Below are 24,299 nucleotides of genomic sequence, written 5' to 3' on the forward strand. Positions count from 1 at the left end.
CCCCGCCCAGCCCCAGCCCTCCGTCCTGGCCCCTCGGGGACCTCGGCCCCGCCCCCAGCCTGCAAGTCGAGGGTGCCCCGCGGCCCCTGAGCACTCGTCCGGCCGCCGCCAGCGAGGAAGATGCCCGCGCTGCGCCGCCCTCCTGGCCGCCGCGTCCTCTTCCTCCTCCTGGCCCTGCTGCTGCCCTCACCGCCCCCAGCCCGCGCCCCCGCGCCCCCGGGCCCCGCCGCCGCCCTGCTGCAGGCTCTCGGGCTGCCCGACGTGCACCGGGGCGCCCCCAAGCCCCGGCCCGTACCCCCCGTCATGTGGCGCCTCTTCCGCCACCGGGACCCCCAGGAGGCCAGGGTGGGCCCGCGGCGGACGCCCCAGGGGACCACCCTGAGACCGTGCCACGTGGAGGAGCTGGGGGTCGCCGGAAACATCGTGCGCCACATCCCGGACCGCGGTGAGTGGGGTCTGCGCTGGGGGCGTGTGTCGAGGAGGCGGAGACCCCGCTGTGCGCCCCTCCACGAGTGGGGGAGGCCAGAGCAGCTCCGAACGTCCCACCCGCCCAGTCCTGCCCACGAGCAACCGGAGCCTCCGCACTCCATCCGCTCCTCCCCGTGGGCACCTGCAGGGACCGGTCGGAGTGGCCCGAAGGCCAGGCTCCTTGCACCGGGCAAGGCCCCTAGCTTGCAGCCGAAGCCCTGCCCCCACTCTCCCCTCCGTACCCCGCTGTTTCACGCCATTTGATGCCTTTCCTGCAGATACCACCTCTCCGGCATCACTTCCCCACGGGCCCCAGGCATCCGTTCATCTCTCACCCTGCCCGGGGCCCGCCGCAGGCCGCCGTGCCTGGCGCTGGGCCTCCTCTTCCTTGCAAGCGACGCCCTGCCCCCCACCCATCACTCCCCGCCCCCCGCGCGCCGCTTCACACCATTTGACGCCTTCTAGCGGCGCCCGCAGCCCCAGGCGCTCCACCTCTCCCTGGTCCGGTCCGCGATCGAGACCCTTGGCGGTTGGGGCAGGGCACGGGACGCAGCGCGAGCCCAGCCCTCTCCCTGCCTCCCCAGGTGCGCCCACCCGGCCCCCGGAGCCCGCATGGGCCGCGGGACAGTGCCCTGAATGGACCGTCGTCTTCGATCTGTCGGCCGTGGAAGCCGCCGAGCGCCCGAGCCGGGCCCGCCTGGAGCTGCGCTTTGCGGCGGCGGAGACGGCGGCCGGCTGGGAGCTGAGCTTGGCGCGGGCGGCGGAGGGCGAGGCCGGCGGCGCCAGGCCGGTGCTGCTCCGCCAGGCGGTGCCCACCCTGGGAACGCCGGTGCGCGCCGAGCTGCTGGGCGCCGCCTGGGCCCGCAACGCGTCGGCGCCGCGCAGCCTCCGCCTGGCGCTGGCGCTGCGTCCCCGGGCCCCCGCCGCCTGCGCGCGCCTGGCCGAGGCCTCGCTGCTGCTGGTGACCCTTGACCCGCGCCTGTGCCACCCACTGGCCCGGCCGCGGCGCGAAGCCGAGCCCGCCCTGGGCGGCAGCCCCGGGGGCGCGTGTCGCACGAGGCGGCTCTACGTGAGCTTCCGCGAGGTGGGCTGGCACCGCTGGGTCATTGCGCCGCGCGGCTTCCTGGCCAACTACTGCCAGGGCCAGTGCTCGCTGCCCGCCACGCTGTCGGGACCCGGCGGGACGCCCCCGCTCAACCACGCCGTGCTGCGCGCACTCATGCACGCGGCTGCCCCCGGCGCCGCCGGCCTGCCCTGCTGCGTGCCCGCGCGCCTGTCGCCCATCTCAGTGCTCTTCTTTGACAACAGCGACAACGTGGTACTGCGGCACTACGAGGACATGGTGGTGGACGAGTGTGGCTGCCGCTGACGGAGCCAGGCGGGGCCCAAACAATAAACACTGCGTGGTCCGCTCCCCTGTCTCCAGTCTGGTGACCTGAGGGTGGGAGAGGAGGCAGTGGCATCCACTACGACCTGCTGCCAGGGTGATGGGACGACCCACAGTGACACCACCTACCCTGTGCTCCCAGGGCTGGGTTCCTAGATCCTCATCTCCAGGAAGCGGCATGTCTAACCTGCCCACGAGGGTGGGAGCTGCCCACAGCACCCCCAGGTACTGCCCACCAGGGGCTGCCCGTCCCTGTGCTGGCACAGCTGGCCGTTCTAGCCTGGCCATCCAGGTGCCCCCAAAGCTCCCAACCAGCCAGACCCCAGATCAAGTGCTCTGCCATCTGCAGTTTATCTGCCGCAGTGTGAACACAACAGCTGTTTATTAAGATTTTATTGGTGACAATAGAGCTTAAAACAAATCGACCCAAAATCAAAAGTTACATTAAGCTGGTACAGATGCTCCATTTGGAAAACAGAATAACTGCTGCTATGAAGGTGGAGAACAAAGCGAACAGCACAAAGCAGAGGCAAAGCGTTCCAAGGAACAGAACAGGGCAGGCGGGTGGGCACAAGGTGTGGCCCACGGGGTGTGTCGCACAAGGGGTCATAGCGGAAACCTATCCAAACTCTATGCCTCTATGTGGCCTATCAAAAGAAGGGGGAAACCGAAAGCCCTACAGCAATGGTAATAAATAAGAGGCCTTGCCAGAAGGAAGGTGGCCTGTGTGTCCCCATCTCCCAAGTACAAGCTGGAATCTGGAGGCTTTGATAAGGGCGTCAGCCTCACAGGGACAGGGACACTGGGGAAGGGGATCAGGGTCACCAGGGCCCAGGTAGGCAAGGGATGGTCCCCAAAGAGGTGGTTGCCAGGGAGACTACCTCACCGTGGTGTGCAAGGAGCTGGGGGTGGCTCTCCCAGCTACAGCTCCTTCTTGAGTCGTGGCCCAGACCCAACCAGACAAAAGCCCCCTGTGCTAGCTGATGTGACAAGCCCCTCCCAGCCCCTTCGGCACAGAACCAACTTATTTTTGAAACTTACTCCTTTTCCCAAAAAAAAAAAAAAAAAAAAGCAGAAATCACCCCACCCCACCACAGCTGTACCCACAGGTAGAGGGGTTCCCAGCTTGGAGGGTGGGGTAGAGAACAAGGCAGGTGGGGCGCTCAGCATGTCTAAGCAGCCACAGGTACTGTGGGTGCCTCCCTGGGGATGGGTCCTCTCGGCTGCTGTCTTCCACCAAATCCTCAGGAAGGACCCCTGGGGAAGAAGCCACTGGCCGGGGAACAGCCACCTCCCCACCCTCTGGCCTCACAGCCAGTCCTGCCCAAGGCCCGTCCCGGGGTGGGTGGGCACTAGTCCACCGCATGTAGGAAGCACTTTGCTTCTCAGAGTCCAGCGGAGACTGTGGGGCTGCCTGGCCCGGGACGACACGGTGCTCTCTCACCACCCTGACGTGCAGGGAGAAGCCGCTGGAAGCTAAAACTGAAAACAAAAATCCTCCTCGTGATCCCGTCACAGGTGTTGATCTTAATCTTGAGATGTGTTGTTTAAACTTCGTTTCTGGAAGCTTCTCGCATCTCCCAGGTCCGCCGCTAAGATTTGAGAGACAAACTCAGGAAAGTAGATTTTTCAGTACTCCTTTGAAAGAATCTTTTAAAAAACAAACAAAAACCCAAAACACCGTGTTTTCTTTAAATGAAACGCTCTTAGAACACAGGCAGCGTGACCAGGGCAGTTTCAGAGCTGGTGTGGACAGAACCCACACCTCCGCGGGGCTTTCCCGGCACGGCTGCCCCGCAAGGAGCCTGCTCGGCACAGAAATGCGAAGTTTTTCCTGCTAAAACGTAGTCCCCTTTCAATAAAAGAGAAACAGAAAGAAAAGAACAGAGGAAAGGGCTACTCTGAGATGAGGGTCTTCCTCCCTCCGCCCTGGTCGCAGACCCAGGTGTGGACGCGGCGAGCGCTGGGCCTCCTTGGCGAGCGGGGCTGGCAGGGCTCGCTGGCGGGCGGTCCTCCGAGGCCGCCCGCCTCCCGCTCTCCCTTCTCCTTCTCCTCGCCGCCGCGGGCCAGCAGTGGGCGCTCGCTCTGTCTCGGGCTCCTCCCTCGGGTGCTCCTCTCCCTCTCCTGTTGCTCACAGTGGTGCTTCAGTTTTAGCAGTGGAAAACAGGTATCCATTTATTTTTATTTTTTATTACCCAGAATAAGATGCTGATGGACTAAGCCACATAGCTTAGCTCTTCCGCTGCCACCTGCAGGGAGGGAGGGAGGACAAGGGGCCATCAGAGAAGGCAGAGGCCCACACAGCACCCACCACCAAGGGTACAGGGCTTTCCTCCCCACCCCACGGTGCGCCTGGGAAATGGGACCTCAGAGGCTGGCTGGGTGCCCAGACTAGTGCTCCCCAGCTGAAAAGGAAGCCGAGAGTTAAGGGGCTCCTTCTGCCAGTGGCACCAGCACCCCACTTAGCCAGCACACACCATGTGTGGGGAAGGGGACCCAGGCCCATGCTCATCCAACTCTGGCCACACTATGTTCAGGGGAACCAGAGGTCAGGGCCTGAACAGCGCCCAGAAGTCCTCTTGCAGAGGTGCCCAGTGTATCTGGGGCCGGGACTCCCACATCCACCCTTCCTCACGGAGCTCTAGGACTCTTTCAGGGAAGGAGCACCATGCATGAAGCTCACATCCCCCTGCCACCATGAGCAGATGAACAGGGCGCTGAAATGACTGGCCACAGGAAGAGCTGGCTTCAGGGGACCTGAGACCCCTACTACACATTTCCCAAATTTCCCATCAAGTCCAGGTCCTGGTGAAGACCTCCTGCAGGGGTCAGCTTGCCTTCTAGTACTGGGACAGCCCTGTCACTCCGCCGTGCTGGTATGCCCGCTCCCCTTGGTACGTGGAGTCTTGCGACAGTGCCACATCAATCTGTGACTTAAACTCATCGCCAAGGTAACTGTCCTGAAAAACAAAGTTGGGAGCTAAGATGTGCATGTATTGTTCCAGCCTCAAGAACCTGCTCCAGAGAAGATTCTGGAAAATCTGGATCTGAAGCCTAAGTGGCAGGAGATCCACACTGGTTACCTCACCAAAGAACATACGTAACCCAGGCCAACTGCCTAAGACAGTGTAGAGAATGACAGGTTTTAGAGCTTACACCCACATGGTGTACCTACGGAGGGTGCTGTGCGGAGCCATGCTCAGGTCCTTGTGTGGAGGGCCCCCCCAGGCCATCCTGACTTCCCTGCTGCTGGCTCACCTGGGACAACTCGGGCTGGGAGAGGCCAGGCTGGCTCATCTGGGAGGGCTGGCTCATGGAGATGTAGCCCTGTGTCAGGGCGCCCTGGGAGAAGGGCTGCGATGCCACATCCTGGCTGGCCTGGCTGTTGGGGAGATTCGTCTGGCTGGGTCCAGGGAGCCCAAAGCGGTTCTTCTGGCGCCCCCCACGACCAGTCTTGCCTTTTGGGGTACCCCGGCCTGAAAGACAGAAGTCCAGGGTTCCTTGAAGGAGGTCAGCATCCAACCAACAAACCCAACTGTCCAAAGCCCAGATGTGCACAAACTCCAACACCAACGTGCTTTTTGCCTACATGCTGCCACCTGGCACTCACCTGCGGCTGGCCCATTTGCTTGTCCAAAATATCCTGGTGGTGGCATGGGTGGCATGACCAGGTTGAAGGGGATGGGAATGTTCATGGCAGCCACGTGGCTGGGGCCTGCACTAATCATGCCGATCTGGTCGTGGGTCTGGAAGTACATGTTTGAGGGCCGGCCTGCAAGACACAAGGTGGACAGCAGGTGTCACCCACCACATGCCAATGAGCCAATTGCCCACCCCACAAATGGCAGCTTGAACAGTTGGAATGTCAATTCATCTTGTCACTGCTCTGAGTGCCATGGTGTTTCTTGGTGTACCCCTACAGCAAAGCCACCTGATAGAGAATCTCACAATTCAATCCCCACTCTTGACAGCCTCTCTGGGGCTGGCTCCTGGGAACAAGCCTTTTTTCCAAGGGGACTTAGGAGAATCACGGCCTACCAGCATCCAAAAGACTAAAGCTAAGTTGCATTTCCAACTGAAAAAATAAAAGGGAAAATTTTATATTCGTGTAACCCGCACCCCACTCTCCACCACCACCCAAAAGCAAGAAAAAACCCGAGTGAACAGACCAGTGAATGGCACTGAAGATGAAGGCCCCAAGGTAGCCCCAGAGCTAGGCATATCTCCATCTGCACGCAGCTGCTCCAGGGGCTGGGAAGCCAAAGGGAGCCAAGGCATGACAGCAAAGCCTTATGATCTGCTCCCCGCCACCCCCACCACCCCCAAGGCTGAGAGTGCCTTATCTGGGCCCATGGTGAGCTCAAGGATGAAGGATGGGCCCAGAGCACCCTACCTAGCAACTCACTGGATGTAGCAATGACATCCGTCACTTGAGCCCAGCAACCAGAATACTAGGCAAGGAAAGGGGGTTTTCCTACTTCACACAAGAGAGGAAATGTTGGGGTGTACCTGGCCCCAGGATGGCCAGTGAGCCCAGGTGGAGATGAAGCTCAGTGTAAAATGCAGGCTGTGGCACCAAGCACCTGGGTGAGCCAGTCACCCTCTGTAGAGGCTAGGGCAGGGAAAGGCCTTAGGAGACAGGGACCTGGGAGATGAATGGGAACCGTCTAGACACTGGCTCAGGCAAGAGGAGGTGTTCCATACAGCAGGGGTTAACGCTCAGCCTCAGGACAGAGACCCCACCCAGAAGTGTGGTCTCAGAGAGTACACAGAAACAAGAACGACCATGCAACCAGAACTGAGGCTATGGGTGGCCTGGAGGAGCTGCAGGAGTGCCCACCCCCCCACTGAGTGGAGGCACAAAGGGCAAGGTAGGCAGGGAGCACTATGGCATGGGGCACAGGGGCAAACAGGCAGGGCTGCAGTATGTGCCTGCAAACCTCCATAAGCAGAGCTCTGGTATTAAAAAAAAAAAAAAAAAAAGTTTATGGGACACCTGGGTGGCTCAGCAGTTGAGAGGCTGCCTTTGGCCCAGTGTGTGATCCTCGAGACCTGGAACCGAGTCCCACATCGGGCCCCCTGCGTGGAGCCTGCTTCTCTGCCTATATCTCTGCCTCTCGTGAATAAATAAACTCTTAAAAAGAAAAAAGTTTGTATTCAGAAACTGACAACCAATTCTCTGATTTCAGACAAGGGAAGGCAACAAAGAGCTTTGTGAGGCAGTTTCTGCGGACTGAGGCTTGGGAGGTCACCCCAGGAGTGATAGGGCCAAAAGCTGCAGGCGTGGGAATGATCAACATGCACAGGGCCAGTGTGGTCCCACCCCACCCACCCCTCCTCCTGCAGCAGACTCACCCTGGCTGCTCCGATCATAGACTGACCCTGGGATAATAGCCTCCCGGGCATCATACATGGCTGTCGTCATGAAGCGGGCTCCCTGCAGAGGGTTTAGATAGGTGAGGAATTTATCACCTTGACACAAGATGAACTCTCTTAAGATCTGAGGGCCCGGCCACCTCCCAGGCCATGCCTAGGCCAACCCTGAGGGGCTTGCTGACCAGTGGGCTCTGGGCCTCACCCACCCTACTCCACAGACCTGGCCTTTTTTTTTTTTTTTTTTTTTTACAGACCTGACCTTTGATGCTGAACATAGATACGTTCAGGCTTCACCTCAAGCAACATCATGGCTTCTAAGTCCCCTAGAGCACCCTGGGTTCACTATGTCCAACTCCTAAACACCACTCATGACTTTGTGTCCTAAAAGGTCAGGTCTGAGAGCGCCTTATAACACTTGAGAGACCTGGGGTGGGGGAGCTCTGTGACAACAGGCCAGCTCCATCACTCTCGTGCACATGGACATGCATGTCTAGCCTCAGCTCACACCGGTCGCTGGTTACACCTGCTACTGCTCACAGCCACGTGCTAGGAACACCACTCTGAGGGAGAAGAGGGTTCCTGACCCTGTCTTCCTCCATGCCCCTCTGCCAGCCTACACTGGTACTCACCGGGTTGATGGTATTGACCAGCTTCCTGGGCTTGCTAAACTGCATAAGGCTCTCCCGCAGGTTGTTCAGGGGCCCCTCCACCAGCACCTTTTGCTCCTTGTAATAGTTCAGCAGGTGGTTCCAGAGGGGCTGCTTGGACAGGGCCTTTGGGTTGCCCACAATAATAACCCCATACCTGCAAGGTATGGGCATGAAAATATGGTGTTTAGGGCTCTACATGATGAGTGGAACACCACGTAGAACAATGAGGAAAGACTGAACAGACTCAAAATCCACATCCAAGGTGACAGAAGTTAAGCCCAGGCTGCTCTCCCGGCATCCTCTCCCTCCCTGCCTAGACACCTGGCCTGCTGGGGGCAGACAGGTACACTGCTGGTCACAGGGATGGAGCTGGCACTGGAGCCCACTGTGCGAACTGCCAACAGCACACCGGGTATATCTGAAAACAATTTCTGAGGAGCCCAGGTATCAAATGCTTCCATGAGCAGATGAGCTCAGAGGAGTCTCCTTGTTTTCAGCCATGAATCGGCCTCCTGGGAGATCATCACCAGTCCCAGCAGGCTCTGTGCCTCGGGAACCCCAAAAGCCCAGGGCACAGAACTCAATGACCAAGCTGGGGACTGGCTTCTCTGGTGGATGCTCACCCTACCCAGCTGTCTCAGGATCCCCATATGCCCCAGTATTGGCCACCAAACAAGAGAGCACCCTAGAAAGGGGTAGGAGGTAACAGATAACCACCAAAATGCCCTGAGAGGGGAAAAAACCAACGTGTGAAGTGAGCCTAACTTCCAGCTGATACAGGGCAGCTGAGGACTGGTTTTACTCAAGGTGACAAGGGGCCTCCTTATTTTCTGGGTCTCCTTTGCTATCATCATTATTTCAAGACAGGTTACATTCTAGGGTCAAAGAAGCATACAAGACCAAAAGATTAGATTCATGGATTCAATTCTCTGCAGGAACACAACCTGAACTATTGCATTTTGATCTTAGGTCAAAAGGGCCTAGATTACCCTTGCCGCAAAACTGAGGCCACAGAAACCCACCAGGACAGGAAACAAAGGTGTCTCATAGGAATGCATTCTTTCTAAATTGCTGCTTGGGAACATTCTACCCTCTGGTGCTGGCAAAGTCCAGTCCTGCCCTGTATGCAGCCCAAGGTTCAGCTGTGATGCAAGAACAACCAGACAAAGAGGAGAACCAGGCAGGGAAGCGGCTCCTGGGTGGACCCTCCCAGCTCCAGATTCTGAGGGAAAATCCCTCCAAGAACTCCTGTGTCAGGAGGGAGGCACCTGCCACCAGCAAAGCCTAATGGGACTCAGGCCTCCATACCTTGCTCTGGTCAGGGCCACATTAAGCCGCCTGGGGTCGTTTAAAAATCCAATGCCTTGGTGCTCATTGGCTCGCACGCAGGAAAGAATGATGAAGTCCTTCTCTCGCCCCTGGAATGCGTCCACGCTGGCAATCTCTACCTCCTACAAGGGACACATGGTCACAGTCAGCCAGCTGGCTGCCTTCGAGGACCCTCTAACTGTGTGAACTGTGTTGAGATGCACTGTCCAATCCTACCAAAGAGCCTGGCACCTGAAGCCTGCAGAGCCCTGGCACCAGCCACCTGCTTGCTGTGCCTGTGAGGAAGCAAGGAGGGAACCCCTTTGACTGAGCCTGCTCCCACCGGGCCTTCATGGTCCCCCGACCCACTTTCCTGGCCTTCCTGGGTTCTGGTTGCTTTTTAACCTTGGCAATCTGTTTCCCAATGATAAACACATACATGCTTGGCACAAAAAACCTTAGACTGTACTCAAGTTAACAAAACAGAGACCAACTGCCATCGTCACTCAGTCATTACTTTACATTTTGGTCCATTTCTGCAGAGAGAAATAATTACGTTGTCCTGCATCCTGAAAGGGGTCGTTTTTCAGGATGGTCGTTTGAGGACTGGACATTTTATCCTGGACATTTTATCCAGGTGTTGATACAGGAGTGAACAGCGTTTTCACAACTATGTAACATCCACTGTAAGGCCGGCACGTAATCATGCCATATGTTTCAACTTGGAATTACTTTAAGTTTTGCTCTGAAAACTATCCTGAGAAAAACCTGAAGGAACATGCACCCCCCCGCCCCCCAAACTGTGCCGGTTCACAGGCCACAGGCCTGGAGGTCAGGTCAAGGTCCGCTTCTGTGGTGGGACCCAGCAGGCCCGATTGGGTGCGCGCACCTGGTAGAGCTTGGTGTGCAGAGAGCCGCTGAACTGCATGTACTGCACCAGGTAGGAGCGCTGGCCCTCGTAAGGTGTGATGATGCCAATCTGGTCAGGCTTGGCACCCGCCTTTAGCAGCTTCGTGGTGATCTTCTCCACATTTGCAGCTTCCGTCCTAAGAAAACCCGCCGTTCAGTTCCTAGGTGGCACGCTCCTGAGACTGAGGCTAGAGACCATGGGAGGTGTGGGGCCGGCTCCACCTCCAGGGCAGCCCTGTGAAGGCCCGCTGCACGGACAGCTGGGCTCCCCATCATTTACCAAGGGAGTCACGAGGGACAGAAAAGCTTCACACGTGGGCTTAGCAACTTTTGCTCAATAGAAAAACACACTGAAGATGGAAGGTGGAAATATGCTGTTGGTTTAGGTGTCCACAAAAAATGGGGATAAGGAAGTAAAGGAAAAGCTTCAGAAGAAAGAACACCTTAGTGGTGGTTAGTGGCTATCTGCCAAGCTGCCACTGAAGCCTGCAGATGTCAAGGGCGAGTCTCTGCTTACCTGTTCAGGTAGGAGGTGCCTGAGCTAGCAATCTCCTCTTGGCCCTGGGTCACGTAGAAGAACATCGGCTTATCAGGTTGGGGCCACTGGAAGTCAAATCCCTTCTTCACTCGATCAGCTGTCATGGGAGGGAAAAGAGGTAACACTTCACATTAGAGGAAAAAGCCACAGCATATTTTGACTGAGTACAGACGGAGCAATGCAGAGACCACACCATTACAAATAGAGGCACATGTGAGAGCAGCTGACAGCAGGCTCTGGGCAAGAGACCCTGGTCGATGGGGCCGTGAGGTGGCCATCCGGACAGGTGTATGGCCCCCAAACACCCTGGATGAAGTGAAACTCAGTTGCCTGGTGCACAATGCTGGCTCACTCACTGAACATCTCACTGGTTGATGCTTTCTCTGGCCTGTTTATGGAACCTTTCTCTGGCCTGCCTACCCTCGGGTCATGACGTCCCTACAATTGGCTTTTATGGACGACACTGTTGAGTCAATTTGATCCTGTCATAGACCAAAGACTATGGACAGATGGGTCTGCCTCTTAGGCACTGTCCCCAGAGTATCCTGGCAACTGCAGTTTTATAGTAACTCGTGACACCTGGTAGTGTAAGAGAACACCTCCATTGGGCTCTTCATGTTCACCTTGGCTACTGTGGGCCCTGTGCATTTCCTTATAACTTAAAAATCAGTTTGTCCATTCACACACCCCACTCACCCCTTTGGGAATTATGGAGTTGCACCTACTCAACAGAGCAGCCTGAGAAAAATGGCATTTTTGCATCAAAACACAAAAATCGGGGCACCTGGGTGGCTCAGCTAAACATCTGCCTTTGGTTCAGGTCATGATCCCAGAGTCCTGGGATGGAGCCCCGTCAGGATCCCTACTCAGGGGTGAGCTGGTTTCTCCCTCTCCTCACTCATGTTCTCTCTTCCTATCTCTGTCCCTCTCTCAAATAAATAAAATTTTAGAAAACCCACAAAAATCAATGATCCATTTTATGTCAAGCTGAGAAAGAGGCCTTGTCCATTTCTATCCTTCTAGCAAAGGCAGAAGCCAAGGCTAGCTCTTTGGCGCATTAGCTCAGGGGTTTCTGGCAAATGTTTAGCCACTGGAGTAGTGGCGGCAGGGGCTGATCTATTAATGCCCGCCAATTTTTGTAGTGCAAATGCTCCTCCTACAGCTAAGGCCCAGCCACCCCAAGAGTGGGTCTGGGTGGGCACCAGCATTGCCTTGAACAGAGGTCACCTCAGGACACAAGGGGGCTCCTGTATGCTTGGTCAGGTTGTGTTTTGGAGTTCAGATACTAATTATACAGGTGTGTTTACTTAAAGAAGACTCGCTAAGCTGAACACTTAGGATTTGGGCACTTCTTTATACTCTGATGAAGAATTAAAAAAATATGTACTTGGGGTACCAGGGTGGTACCATTAGTTACGCATCCAACTCTTGGTTTTTGACTCAGGTCATGATCTCAGGGTCCTGAGATCGAGCCTGGAGTTGGGCTCTGCATTCGGCAGGGAATGTGCTTCAGATTCTTTCTTCTCTCTCCCTGTCTTACAGAGCAGGACCGGCAAAGGTGAGAATCAGTGCTAAGTGGTGGCTTTCCCAACTAGCATCCAATAGCAAACAAGTTCCCTGTGGCCTGGCTCTTCCTGGCCCTACCACCCAATGGACCAGCAATGTTCTAAGCATCACAGTGATGGTAACAGTCCCATCAACTCCCAGGACTGCACCACATGGCAGCTTCGTGGCCGGGCCGGGCACGCACTCTCAGCCTCCATCTCACCTAGACAGCAGGCCAGACAAGGCTGACATGGCAGGCTGCTGGCATGAACCAAACATTAAGAACGCCAGTCTCAGGACTCTTTCATACTCTGAAAAGTTGAGGAATCCCAATAGCTACCATTTCCATAATTTTACTCTACTGAAGTTTACTGTATTTAAAAACCTAGAAACACAAAATATGTATGAATTCCTCTAAAAATAAACATCAGCAAAATCCTTTTTTATGAAAAACAACATTTCCCACTAAAGTATATTATCTATTGAGTTTCTGCAACTCCGTTCCCGAACGGTGGACTCTGCTCCTGCAGCCAGTCTGTCAGCCCTGCCAGTAGCACGACCGGGACTCACAGATGCATGTGGCTGGAAAAGGGAAGAGTGTTTCATGACCTTCCCCACAATTATGAGATCCTGCCTGATTCCAGACCAACACTGGATAGAAGGTCACCCTGCAGGCTGGCGATGATGGTGGCCCTCCTCGGCCCTGCCCTGGAGACAGCCTCAGACTTTGTACCATCCTTGCTGGCCATCAGCATGGGAAGTACTTGCTCACCAAGTCAAGCAGAGCTTCCAGAGACTCCACACTCCACAGACATTTGTCCACCACAGATCTCATCAGAAAAGCCACTCAGCATTAGAAAGACTTGATCAGCTGAGTTTTCCAAAATTCCGATTTTCATCTGAATTCTCAAGGTTTTACCACTGGTGATAAATACTGTCAACTATTTTCCTTGAAGCCACAGGCTGGCTCTCTTTGATCATTTCTGGGAAAGCACCTGTTGAACACCCCAGGCTGAAGGACAGCCCACAAACGTATCCCTGTGTCCTTTTCCAAGCACCTACCACAACTGCCAAGTGTCTTAGTCACGCACAGGGTCCCAAGGATGTGCACCCAAGGGGTTAGTAAAGTGAGTACTCTTTGTTGATTGGGGCCTTGCCTGCTGCAAGCATGTGGCAATGAGAACACACGGGCACTCTAAAAGCACTGTCCCCACTCATGCCGCAGCAACAGCCAGCCTTCCAGGGACGCTTCTGCACCTTCAGCATAACCATACACATGGCAAAAGGGCACATGATGCCTCAGTGTTACTACAAGAGTAGTTCTGACCTCAGTTCTGTGAACCCCCAGGGCCTGGGCTCTGAGAACAACAGGGTCAGGAGTGGGAGGAACTGTCAATTCTGCCACCTCCTGCTCTGCATGCTGTGTGATATGCCCCTGCTGAGAATTCTCACGTACTGACTCTGCATTTTATAAGGATAAGCTCCCCTAGCCCACCCCGCAGAGTGGACATTGCGTCCTGTACACCACTGGAGCTGAGGTGACCCCTACACATAAGTGATCGCCACGTGAGGCCGCCTGGGCAGCGACAGCAGGTTTCATTCCCAGGCTGCGTTCCCTCTAGGCCCCCCACTCTGGGTTAAGCACTACCTGCAGTGACGCCATTCTGAAGAGAGCCCTCGTAGAATATGTTGGATGGGAAGGCACTGAGCGCAGGGTGCATCCGATACTGGACCTGGAGGCGGATGGGACGGATGCCCAGCACCACCAGGCGCTCGAAGAGCGACTGAGATAGTCCAGCCTTGGCTGCTTTCTTGCACATCACCACAGGGCCCAGCTGGCAGTGGTCACCCACGAGGATGAGCTGTGGGGAGAGGCCCACACAGGTGAGGAACCTGAGTATGAAACGGCACAGACACCCGCTCATGGGGGCACTAACCCGGGTGCTATACGACCACCTGGCCATGTGGATTCAAGTAGTAAGCGTTGACCAGGCACAGGACCACCCACCACATACAAGTATCCTGATTTTCCTAACAAAGGTCACCTTATGGGCAGCCGGGGGGGCTCAGCGGTTTAAGCGCCTGCCTTTGGCCCAGGGCGTGATCCCGGAGTCCCAGGATCGAGTCTCACATCAGACTCCCTGCATGGAGCCTGCTCCTCCCTCTGCCTGTGTCTCTCTCTATCATGAATAAATAAAGTCTTAAAAAAAAAAGTTCACCTTATGCCACTTCTCTTTTACAAAAGACCTGTATTAATATGGTCATGGCTTTCATCGTAAAAGCAAAAATCCCCTTCAGATTTCTTTCAGTTGTCAAGAACAGGTACTAATGTTGGCTTTTGCAAAAGCCAAGTGGCATGATGTGAACTTTCAGAAAGCACAGATATTCCTCACTTTATTTCATTTTGGCTTATGAGAGGTTTCAAAGCAATGTTTTACTTGTGGATAGCGGGGAAACCCACATATGAAACACACAGATGTGCACTCAGGACCCAAAAGAGGTGCTGGGTAGGGCACTCATCCTTCCAAGAACCCCTCAACTGTGCATCCCTCTGCTCTGTCAGGATATCATGGTACATAAAGCATTATCAAAAACAAACCCCAGCACTGAGAATCACACAGAACTGGAACAAGAGAACACACACATTTTCAAACAGGACTACAGTGAATGGCCCACCTGCTTGGCACCAAGGACCACAGGGACCATGCATTCTGGCTCAGTGGCCTGGGTGCTCTCGTCAATTAAAATGGAGCGGAACTGCATCTTGGCAAGCCTTGGGTCCCCTGCACCCACACATGTGCAGCAGATGACATCTGCATTCTGGAGACAAGAGTAGGTGAGGCATCAGGGCACCTGCATGGTAAATGTTACCAGGCCCCAAAGGGCAGACAGGACACAGATTCACACTCTCCCCGACACTTATGGAAACAGGCTGCTATCCCACCTGGACAACATCTACGTCCAGGCTCTAAGTGATCGTACTTTATCACAAAAATCTCTCAGCACAGACATGGTTCTGTGCCTAAAACAGCCTCTGAGAGGCAGTGTTGAGCTGAGGAAACCTTGGTTGGTTTGTTATAAAAGAGCAGGAGAGTGTTCCAGACCCACCTCCAGACCAAGATGTGCAACCACTGAGAAGACAAATATGGGAGGGATCGAAGTTCTTTCCCAAAAGCAAAATAAACTGATCTACAGCTCCACATACTGGGACAGTCCCACAGCCAAACAGAACAAAACAGTGCTGAGGCTAAGAGCTCACCATGAGCAGCTCCCTCTCAGCGGTACGCTTCAGAGCCCGGTACCGCTTCTCATCAGCAGATGACAGCTCCCCCGTCTCATCCTTCAGCTGCTGCAGCTTCTGTAGCTCTGGCATGCTGGAAGCATGGTGACATGTCAGCAGGCACGGGAGGCATGTGTCATCAGGGACCGCGCACGGGAGATGTGCTGTGCTTAAGGTGGGCTATCCAACACCCACCTGTCCATGTTCCTGATCTGGTTGTGCAGGGCCAAGAATGACACTGGGGAGTCGATGGCCTCACGGCTCTTGGCACAAAGCCGTACAACTTTCAGCCCAGTCTGGTGGATCTTCTCAGTCAGCTGATCCACAGCTATGTTACTCGGAGCACAGACGAGCACAGGCCTTCAACACAATGTGAATGAACGTCTCAGAGCTCACCCAGAGGAAATTCAGGAAATGCTAACTGCCAGGACTGTTGTTCTGAATCACAGGCAACAGAGCCCCACTCGTGATCTAAGACTAAAGCCAGGAATGAACAAAGCTGAAGGAGCTAAAACCCAACTGGTCTGGCGCTTCCTATTCCCACCTAGTTTTCACATTCTCATGTGCAGCAATACTACTAACAGGATCCTGCATCCTCACCCTCCTGTCTGCACCCTAAAGACTTTCAAAGCTCTAAGGTGCACACAAGTAGAAAAGTCAAGATGCGCTAACACACTGACCCACTGTGGCCTCTACCAGAGCAGCACGCTTGCTTATTAAAAGCAACCACAAAGATCAGAACTCACACAGATAATGTAAAACACAGAGTGCCAGGTAAGAGGGGCCCCCAGGCATCCCAGCAGACAGGTCTCCCCCACCCCCACCTTGGGTGGTGTTGAGCCCTACCCATTGCCCTGCCGAGCAAGGTGATAGACGATGGTGGCAGAGGTCACTGTCTTCCCTGTGCCTGGTGGTCCCTGGATCAGGCTCAGCGGTCTTTGCAGCACAGTCTTCACAGCGTAAACCTTCAGATAACAGATAAGTGCTAGGCTGCACCCAACCCTGGGGAATGAGGGGGGCTGCCCATCCAAGCAGGCTCTGCCAGCCAGGCCCCTTCTAGTCCCCAGAATGGGTGAGAACCTGAGAATGGTTGAGGTCGGGGAGCCCCTGTGCCGTAAAGCGTTTTGGCAGCTGGCACTTAATGATCACATCCTCCACCTCATGCCCGAGCAGTTTGTGGTAGATGTAGCCCGACACAGAGGTCTCATCCACGGCGAACGTTTTCAACGCACTCTGCATCCTGGAAGGAAAACTCAGGGTCAGGGACCCGCACGACCATGGAGTGTTTGGTGTGAGGCCTGGCAACTGCAGATGAGAATCATCCAGATGGTGGAGGCGGCAGCTGTGCCACCAGCAGAGCACTGCAAAACAGATGCAGTAGTACCTGCAGGGGCAAGGTGGACATACCTATCAAAGGAGGTTGACTTCCATACGAAATCCACCTGGAAGTTATGAGTCACCTCCACAGGTGCACCCACACTGCTCCGAAGCTCAATGGCGATCTCATCGCCATAATCTGTGCCACTGAGTTAAGTTTCATCATTGTCAAAAGCTGGGTTTACCTTTCTGAGGAGCCTTCATTCAGCTACTGAGAAAAAAGACCCTCCCCTGTGCCCAGCACAGAAAACCCAGCCCACCTGGCCCATGTTCTCACTGACAGTCACCACCATGGTGTCTGCGCCCCCCTACTGCCAGCTCCTGCAATCCTGTGAGCACTGGGGCAGCACCCAGCATGGAGCAGGCCAGGATTCTGGTGGAGCCTCCAGAGCCCCAGGGCACAGAGCTGGGCAGGCCCTGGCCTCAGGCCAGGCAGCTCTTTGATCAGTTTGATACACATGGTGCACCCTCAGAGTACAACTGAAGAAAAGACTCAGTGGCAAACCCCATCACTCAGAGGGACTCCCACCGCCCCCAGCCACCCGCGGAGCCCTTTCCTCCCCGAGGCGACCCCCACACAGGCCACCTGTGCTCAGGATGAACTCGTCCTTCTTTACACAAAGGATACTATCAGGGACCTTGATGACGTGGCCGATCCCTTTCCAGAGGGGTGCCAGATCCCCTTTGTACCTCAGGCATATCTCATCCCCCTGCATGAGCCGCATGTCTTACAGAGAAAACACAGCAAGAAAGTTAGCGTTTTCAACATGTGCCAAGGCTGCCACCATGAAGAGTTCAAATTAAGGGACACTTTACAAGGGTGAAACTAGGAATTTTATGCTACTTATGGTCACAAATATTTTAAAACTTAAAATCACCTCTTAACCAAATTATGACTAAATCCTCATTACCAGAGTCAGTCTTGGGCAAAGTGAAGTAGGCGATTCTCTTCTTGTTAAGGCCCAGGTCCCACCTGACCGTGATGTTATCTTGAGTCTGAGCACATGAAAAATAAGAGCCCTGTTAGCCTGAGACACAGACACGGGCCTGGACTCCTCGTGTCTGGGTTTCCACAGGTGTGTGCCCTACGGCGACCTTACGAGCCATGATGTCAGGGTGCAGCACACAGCACCCAACAGCCTGCAACACCAACAAGGGCACATCCGGGAGAGAAGCCATTAGGACCCCCAGAACCCGCTCAAGATGACCAGGAGACCCCCACACGACGTCTGCTCTCAGAGGTGGCTTTTCTGTGAACCGTGGAGGGAGAAGGAAGCTGGCGGCCGATCCTCAGAGCTCCCGCTTCCTACATGTGTTCTTCAGGAGACTGGTACAAGGAGTGCCCTCAGCATGCCATGGGCTCCTCAGCTCCGACTCTCATAGCCGTGGGCAAAGGCTGTGACCCCAACTGAGAGGGGGGATTTTTGTTGGATTTTAAATCAGAAAAACACTCGGTGTTTAGCTCTGAGCAACCGGGCGTCTGCCCAAGGGTCACTCCCTTGCCTGCCCTCAATCCACCATTCCGTCTCTCAGAGCACTGCGCCTCTGCCCACGTCAGCGTCCGCAGTTTGCAGAGAAAACCGCCCTCCCCAGACCTTAGGAGAGACGCTGTGTTAAAATGACCGAAACCCTCCTGCACACACCACATCACCTGGGACTCTTTCAGTTTCTTATCGTAGTCGGCCTCCAGCTTGACCAGAGGGCCGAATATGTTCTGGTACTGGTAGGCATCCTCGTACCGCAGGAGGACATGCTGCGGTTCCTCGTCCACGCCCGGCTTCTCCAGGTCCTCCAAAGTGGCAGAAGGATTTTCCTAGAAGACAAGCACCACAACTGTTCTTCCCCATTTTCACCTACATACAAAAGGAAGTACACACGGGCTCACTAGTCATTAGAAGAACAGGCCATAGCCACCACCTATCAGAACAAGCCAATGTCAGCCTGTCATTCAGAGAGCACTGGTGGCTGGTGGTGTCCACCCCACGAAGAGAGCCCTCATGTGATAAAGTGTATGTGGCACAGGGAGGTGGACACGGGTCTGGGTCTTTGCTCCCCCTTCAGCTGTCACCCCTATTCTTCCCTTGCCCAGGGCTACACCAACAGGGTGAATACTAGCAAAGATACCCCAGGTACACAGCCTGACACACCTGTATCAGCAAGTGACTATATTCTCCAACAAATGCCTAGTCCCTGAACTGGGAGAGAGAATACCTCTTTTGGGCTGCCAGAAAGACCACTAGTCCTCTGGCTGTGTAAACAGAAGAGGAGGCCCAACTTTTCCCCCCACCCCAATTTCCTCCTGACCCTGATTAGGGGTGATACACTCGTCCCTGGCAGGGACAGAACAATATCTAGGCTGTGTGGCTATAATCAGAAAAGGTGAAATAGTTCTGGCCATCTGAAAACTGAAGTAGAAAGGTACCTTGCTAGATGACAGTTGAGAACTATTCTGACTTGCACTCAAAGTAAAAATAAATTCACATTTAAGATTTTGGATTATTGGGGGCAGCCCTAGTGGCTCAGCGGTTTAGCACCACCTTTGGCCCAGGGGCAGATCCTGGAGACCCGGGATCGAGTCCCACGTCGGGCTCTGTCTCTGCATGGAGCCTGCTTCTCCCCCTGCCTGTGTCTCTGCCTCTCTCTCTCTCTCTCTGTCTCTCATGAATAAAATCTTAAAAAAAAAAAAAAAAAAAAAGATTTTGGATTATATGGGCTCCTAAAGTTTCTAGCCCAATTACAAAAACTTTATCACAAAAGCTGAACCAAAAAAACAAAACAAACAAACGAAACAAAACAAAACAAAAACAAAAAAACAAAAACAAAAACCCACCAAACCAAAAGCTGAACCAGGACCAGAGAAGGGCTTTCCTGGAGAACTAGGTCTGTCACATGGGGTTGGCACTGAACCACCCAAGCTGGAAGCCCCTCCTCTTCACTCATCCAGCTGCTGTGGGCCCTGCCTCTCTGACCTTTGTGACCTAGATCCCTTCTTCCCTGAACATTCACCCCTGGCTTCAGACACGTCACAGGGCCAACGAGATCTTAAAGAATCCTCACAGTCCTGTCTCCCCAGGACTACCTCCTCTTGCCATGTCCACCCACAGCCGCCCATAGCCGTCCACAGCCAGTTCTGGTCTTCCTCCTTCCCACCACCCACCCTCACCCTCTGCAACAAGAGAAAAATTCCAGCAACCGGAGCTATCCGTTCCCAGAGGCCTGGCAGGAGGTGCCTGTGGGATTCCACCACGGGGCCATTCCAGGTAGAGATGGCAGTCTCTCCCTGGAGTTCCTTCCAGAATCTCTCCCGTTGTGAAGCTAGTCACTCCCAGCAGCTCTCCTTGGACAAGAACAGTGCTGAGGCAGATTTGCATTCTCAGCAGGCCCTCACCTTCCAGAGCTCCTCCAGCTTGTTGATCTGCTGGGCGGTGATCTGCCGAGCCCGCAGCTGCTCCTGCTCAGAAGGGATCTTGACCAGCCAAGAGAGGAAGCAGCGGTCCTGGATGAGGGGCTGCCACTGGGAGCTATCCCAGTTGATGTCCTTCAGGCTGCTCTGACTGGCGCAGGGCTGCCTACAGAAACCAAGGGCAGGGGAAGCCAGGGTGAGGGTGATTGCCACCCCCAAGGCTTACCTTTTATCCCAAAGTGACGTTCCTTGCTTTTTATTATGTGATCATATTACCTTTAAATTGCTAGTAATCACTGCCTCTCCCCATGCACTTGAGCTCTGAACTCTTAAAACTCCTTACACTGTTTTTACAGAATTCTTTTTATGATTTAACCAGAACACACCCCAAAAGTTATTCAACATTCCCAGTTCTCTTAACTAGCCCCAGCCCCCAAATATCCTCACACCTCTCTAATGGGCAGAACAGGGCCTACTGGGGCCAAGTGCCTCCACCCCCTCTGAATGGGGGGCTCCGCCCTCACCTGCACAGCAGCACCACTACTGAGTCAGCCTTGGCAGGGATGAAGCCAAGGAGGAAGACATTGCGGCAGCCACAGTTGTAACACTCCAGGACTGTCTCCCCCAGGGGCCCATCCTTGTGCAGAGTCACCTCTTTGCATTTTGCCCTCACGAGGTGATTTACAATGTGGCTGAAACCAGGAAATGATAAATAGTTAACACCCAAAGTTTGGCTTTTCACCACTTCCAATTTTCGAGCCCCCCGTTAAAAGTTCCGGTACCGTTCACAGTCCATTAGCAGGGGCGGTCACACCTCATCCATCTGGCATCCCAGGGGGCCAGCCCGCCCCTGAACTGGCTCCCCACTGAGCGCAAAAACCAATCCGACTTGAACAGCCTTTAAGGAAAACTTTCCTAACACATTTCACATAGTTCCTGCTTCTTTTTTTTTTTTAGTTCCTGCTTTCTGAAATCCTACGTATGGGGCCTGAATGAACCTATCAGTGGGGCCAAGGCTGCTGTCCCGGAGAGGCAGGAGGCCTGCCCCTTCCTCGGCTCCTCTCTGCTTGCTGAGGCTTCTGGGCTGCTGCTGCTCTCGAAGAAGTTGCTTCTCCAGGCCCCTGTGCCTGCTTCCAGGAGCAACAGCCCCTCCTAATTTGCTGCAGGCCAGGAAATTTGATAACCAAACGTATTAGAAACCTGAGGACAGTAAAAAATATAGAGCAGCGGGGCTCAGGGCTACTCTCAGGAAGCACAGGGCCCGCTCTGAACTGTCTGAAACCCCACTGTCTCAGCTCTTTCCTTGCTGCTGGGCGGCCAGGACTCTACTGTCCTTCCCATTTCCGGGACACAGCTCACCTACACCTGGGGCTTGCGAACTCCACCCTAAGACAATCCAGCCGGGCATGTAGCCCACAGGTGGTGCTTGGCTCTGTCTTAGGCTCTCCCAGCTACCTACAGCCTTGCTGCGGGTTGGTCAGACACCAAGCACACCTGCCAGGCTTCCAGACTGCCCTGCTGCTGCCCTCCCTCACCTCGGGGAAACCCCTTCTGTGACAAGCTTTAGCTCAGATGCCACATTTTAACTCTCTCTTGCTTCATGAAGCCAGCTGTCACCACTGTGCACCCAGAGAACATCCACTCTTCTGAAGCTATCACAACCAGGCATTTTTACCAGACTGATTTCCTCTTGTCTTTTCTGCACCTGCCCCACCAGGTTACACTGGAAGCTCCCTGAAGGTAAGTGCCCCATAATTTTTACAATCTGGTCTCATGCAAAAATGCAGTGTGGTTCACAGTCTGTTTTCTCTTAGAGGCCTTTTGCTCACTTCTCTGATCTTGGCTCTACTGACCGGAAGCTGGGGTTGCCAGCTAAGAAGTTTTAATTGCTTTTCCTGCAGGAGAGGAACTAATGCAAACACAGTAATGCTGAAATTACCCAGAACATTCTGAAAATGGGATATGAATCCGGTTACCCTGAAGATGCTTTTCCTTTCAAATCTTTAGAATTAAGTATTAGCCCACTTTCTTGCCTCACTCAGAACCCTACAATTCGCACTGCTAACTCTAAGATGACAAGAGATCTGACCACTGTGTCCTTAGGCAGCACGCATGAAATGGTGAAGCCTGGAAGACACAGGAAGGGTGGGACTCTGTGCAAATATACCTGCCTATGGGGTTTTGTCACTGTAGGTCTCTACAACATGACTCCCAGAAGATGCTCCTTTCTTGCTGACAACCTGGAGCCCTGTCTCACAAGACTGTTCCACTTCTCCAGAACAGTGGTGTGAGTTGTCACACATCACAGCAGCTCTGGAGAAGCCACCAGGACTGGACCCTCTCTTGGAATCCAAGCACCAGCACAAAACTGGTCTCACCCCAAACACAAAACAAGAGACCCAGTCACAGCTGCTGCTGATCAACAGCAGGAAGGGAAGCCCAGAGACGACGGTCAAGTGAACTTAATTTAATCCGATGATTCAGGATCTGGCCCGTATTAGCCTCAGGACTGCTCCGATGAGCTAAGGCCAGAGGGAGCCTTCTCAGGAAGTGGCTCCCATGGATGCCCATTACTGTCTTGGGAACATCCTCCCCAGGCACCCAGTAATGAAGATGAACGGGCGTGCCAGGAGCTCATCTTGCAGAAAAATATAAATAAAAACGGGGAAGGAGAATTAAGCCAACCCTACTTGCATAATAAAAAGAACCACAGAGAATAAATCAAGGGTAAATACATTAAGGCATTCACACACCACCATCTGTTTCAAGTTAAACCAGTCACAGAGGAGGGGAAAAACCAGGTTTGTTAGCGTGATTTTATATTGTGCTTTTGCTTCAACATTTCCATAATTTACACACAAATCTGAGCACAGCATTGATTAAAGACACATGCACGGTCTGATTATCTACCTGCCAGAAGTATTTCCACGCCCGTTACAGAACCACTTCTTGCTGGTGTTACAGTAAACCACGCAAGCAGGATCGTGTATTCCGCAGTAACTAAAAAAGTCAAAACATCAACAGTTAAATCTGGAAGGTCTCTCTCTGGTTTTAATTTGGCAAGATGTAAAATTCTTTCCTCTTACAACATTTTTAAATTTTTCATTAAACACATACTCAAACCCAACAATCCCACTAGCAAAATCCAATCAGTTAGCGGCAGAGACTTCCCAACCCCGACAAAGCAGGGAAGGGGTACAGGGGGCCGTGGAGGCTTCCGAGAGAAGCCCTAGGCAATAGCAAAGCCCCTGCCAGGTGAGGGGTGAGAGCTGTGGAAAATGCCAGGGGAACCCAATAACAAGGTCTGATACCCCAAAACAACCCCTAGCCACCCCGCTTTGGCCTTAAGTTTCAGGAACCATGACTTATAAGCAGGGAAATCAGCATCCCTGGCTCTGGACACACAAGTCGAGCGGTGCATTCACAAGGCACTCCACTCTCCAGCAGAGGGCGCCATGCTCCCGGGAACGCTTTGCTCATACCCAGCAGCAAAGGGTCTCTGGCTGACTTGAGCTCAAGCTTACAAGGAGCACCTCAAGAGAGCCCCCAGCCTCATTCTTCTGAAAATCAACATATCAAAAACAAAAAATGGCTAACAACGGAGTTCTTTATGTGTATAAAACCAAGACTGAGTCTCAAGAATGTGCTCCAGTCAAGAACCTTCCCCCTCCAACACCCCACACCATGGGGATAGCTTGGAGGGTGAGGGGTGTCAAACTTTAACCACCTGCAGCTTTACCAGAACCACTTCACCAGGATTTGTGCAGATAACAGGAATACTAACACATACGTAAAATCATTTGTAAAGGAGTGAAAAAAGAGCCAAAATAAAGTTAAAAACAAAAAGCCAAAATAAAGTTTAAAAAAAAAAAAAGAAAAGTCTGCCCACAGAGCAGGGGAAAGAGCAGCACTCTGTCCTGTGGCAGGCACAGACTTCAGAAGGTCAGCATGCCTGGGAGACAGGCAAGACAGTGCTGGAGCCCAGGCCCAAAATGGCACTGACTTGCCAGGTGCCCTGAACAAGACCAATCACCTCTTTTGGTCTCAATTTCCCTGTC

The 24,299-nt window shown here is 53.9% G+C and overlaps 2 protein-coding genes across 5 annotated transcripts in view; one reads left to right on the forward strand and one right to left on the reverse strand.

The window, feature by feature from the left end:
- The first annotated feature begins 119 nt into the window (after positions 1-119).
- GDF1 (growth differentiation factor 1) lies at positions 120-1,882 on the forward strand. Its single transcript, XM_077859317.1, has 2 exons — positions 120-445; positions 1,053-1,882. Exons 1-2 carry the CDS (start codon positions 121-123, stop codon positions 1,835-1,837), a joined length of 1,110 nt encoding a protein of 369 aa, XP_077715443.1. The 5' UTR covers position 120; the 3' UTR covers positions 1,838-1,882.
- A 351-nt stretch (positions 1,883-2,233) lies between these two features.
- Positions 2,234-24,299, reverse strand: part of UPF1 (UPF1 RNA helicase and ATPase) — a 36,540-nt gene continuing 14,474 nt past the window's right edge. The window contains exons 3-24 of one of the 4 annotated variants that reach the window (XM_077859313.1): positions 23,152-23,241; positions 20,766-20,933; positions 20,227-20,407; positions 18,490-18,651; positions 17,717-17,834; positions 17,467-17,565; positions 16,869-16,977; positions 16,542-16,701; positions 16,308-16,426; positions 15,657-15,821; positions 15,441-15,555; positions 14,858-15,001; positions 13,830-14,043; positions 10,616-10,733; positions 10,079-10,235; positions 9,190-9,332; positions 7,861-8,035; positions 7,211-7,292; positions 5,466-5,627; positions 5,114-5,355; positions 4,693-4,815; positions 2,234-4,104 (exon numbers count right to left, since the gene is read on the reverse strand). In XM_077859313.1, the coding sequence (XP_077715439.1) occupies positions 4,696-4,815; positions 5,114-5,355; positions 5,466-5,627; positions 7,211-7,292; positions 7,861-8,035; positions 9,190-9,332; positions 10,079-10,235; positions 10,616-10,733; positions 13,830-14,043; positions 14,858-15,001; positions 15,441-15,555; positions 15,657-15,821; positions 16,308-16,426; positions 16,542-16,701; positions 16,869-16,977; positions 17,467-17,565; positions 17,717-17,834; positions 18,490-18,651; positions 20,227-20,407; positions 20,766-20,933; positions 23,152-23,241 (3,043 nt within the window). In that variant the 3' untranslated portion in view covers positions 2,234-4,104; positions 4,693-4,695. The remainder of the gene's footprint in view (positions 4,105-4,692; positions 4,816-5,113; positions 5,356-5,465; positions 5,628-7,210; positions 7,293-7,860; positions 8,036-9,189; positions 9,333-10,078; positions 10,236-10,615; positions 10,734-13,829; positions 14,044-14,857; positions 15,002-15,440; positions 15,556-15,656; positions 15,822-16,307; positions 16,427-16,541; positions 16,702-16,868; positions 16,978-17,466; positions 17,566-17,716; positions 17,835-18,489; positions 18,652-20,226; positions 20,408-20,765; positions 20,934-23,151; positions 23,242-24,299) is intronic. The other 3 variants (XM_077859315.1, XM_077859314.1, XM_077859316.1) reach the window with 3 other exon arrangements.

The sequence above is a fragment of the Canis aureus genome, chromosome 19 (genome assembly GCF_053574225.1).
Source record: "Canis aureus isolate CA01 chromosome 19, VMU_Caureus_v.1.0, whole genome shotgun sequence".
Taxonomy (NCBI): domain Eukaryota; kingdom Metazoa; phylum Chordata; class Mammalia; order Carnivora; family Canidae; genus Canis; species Canis aureus.

Bases quoted from the DNA above. Each gene is read 5' to 3' on its own strand.
- GDF1 (XM_077859317.1), top strand. From the start codon at position 121: ATGCCCGCGCTGCGCCGCCCTCCTGGCCGCCGCGTCCTCTTCCTCCTC. The intron at 446-1,052 runs GTGAGTGGGGTC...CTGCCTCCCCAG, and splicing joins GCGCCACATCCCGGACCGCG to GTGCGCCCACCCGGCCCCCG.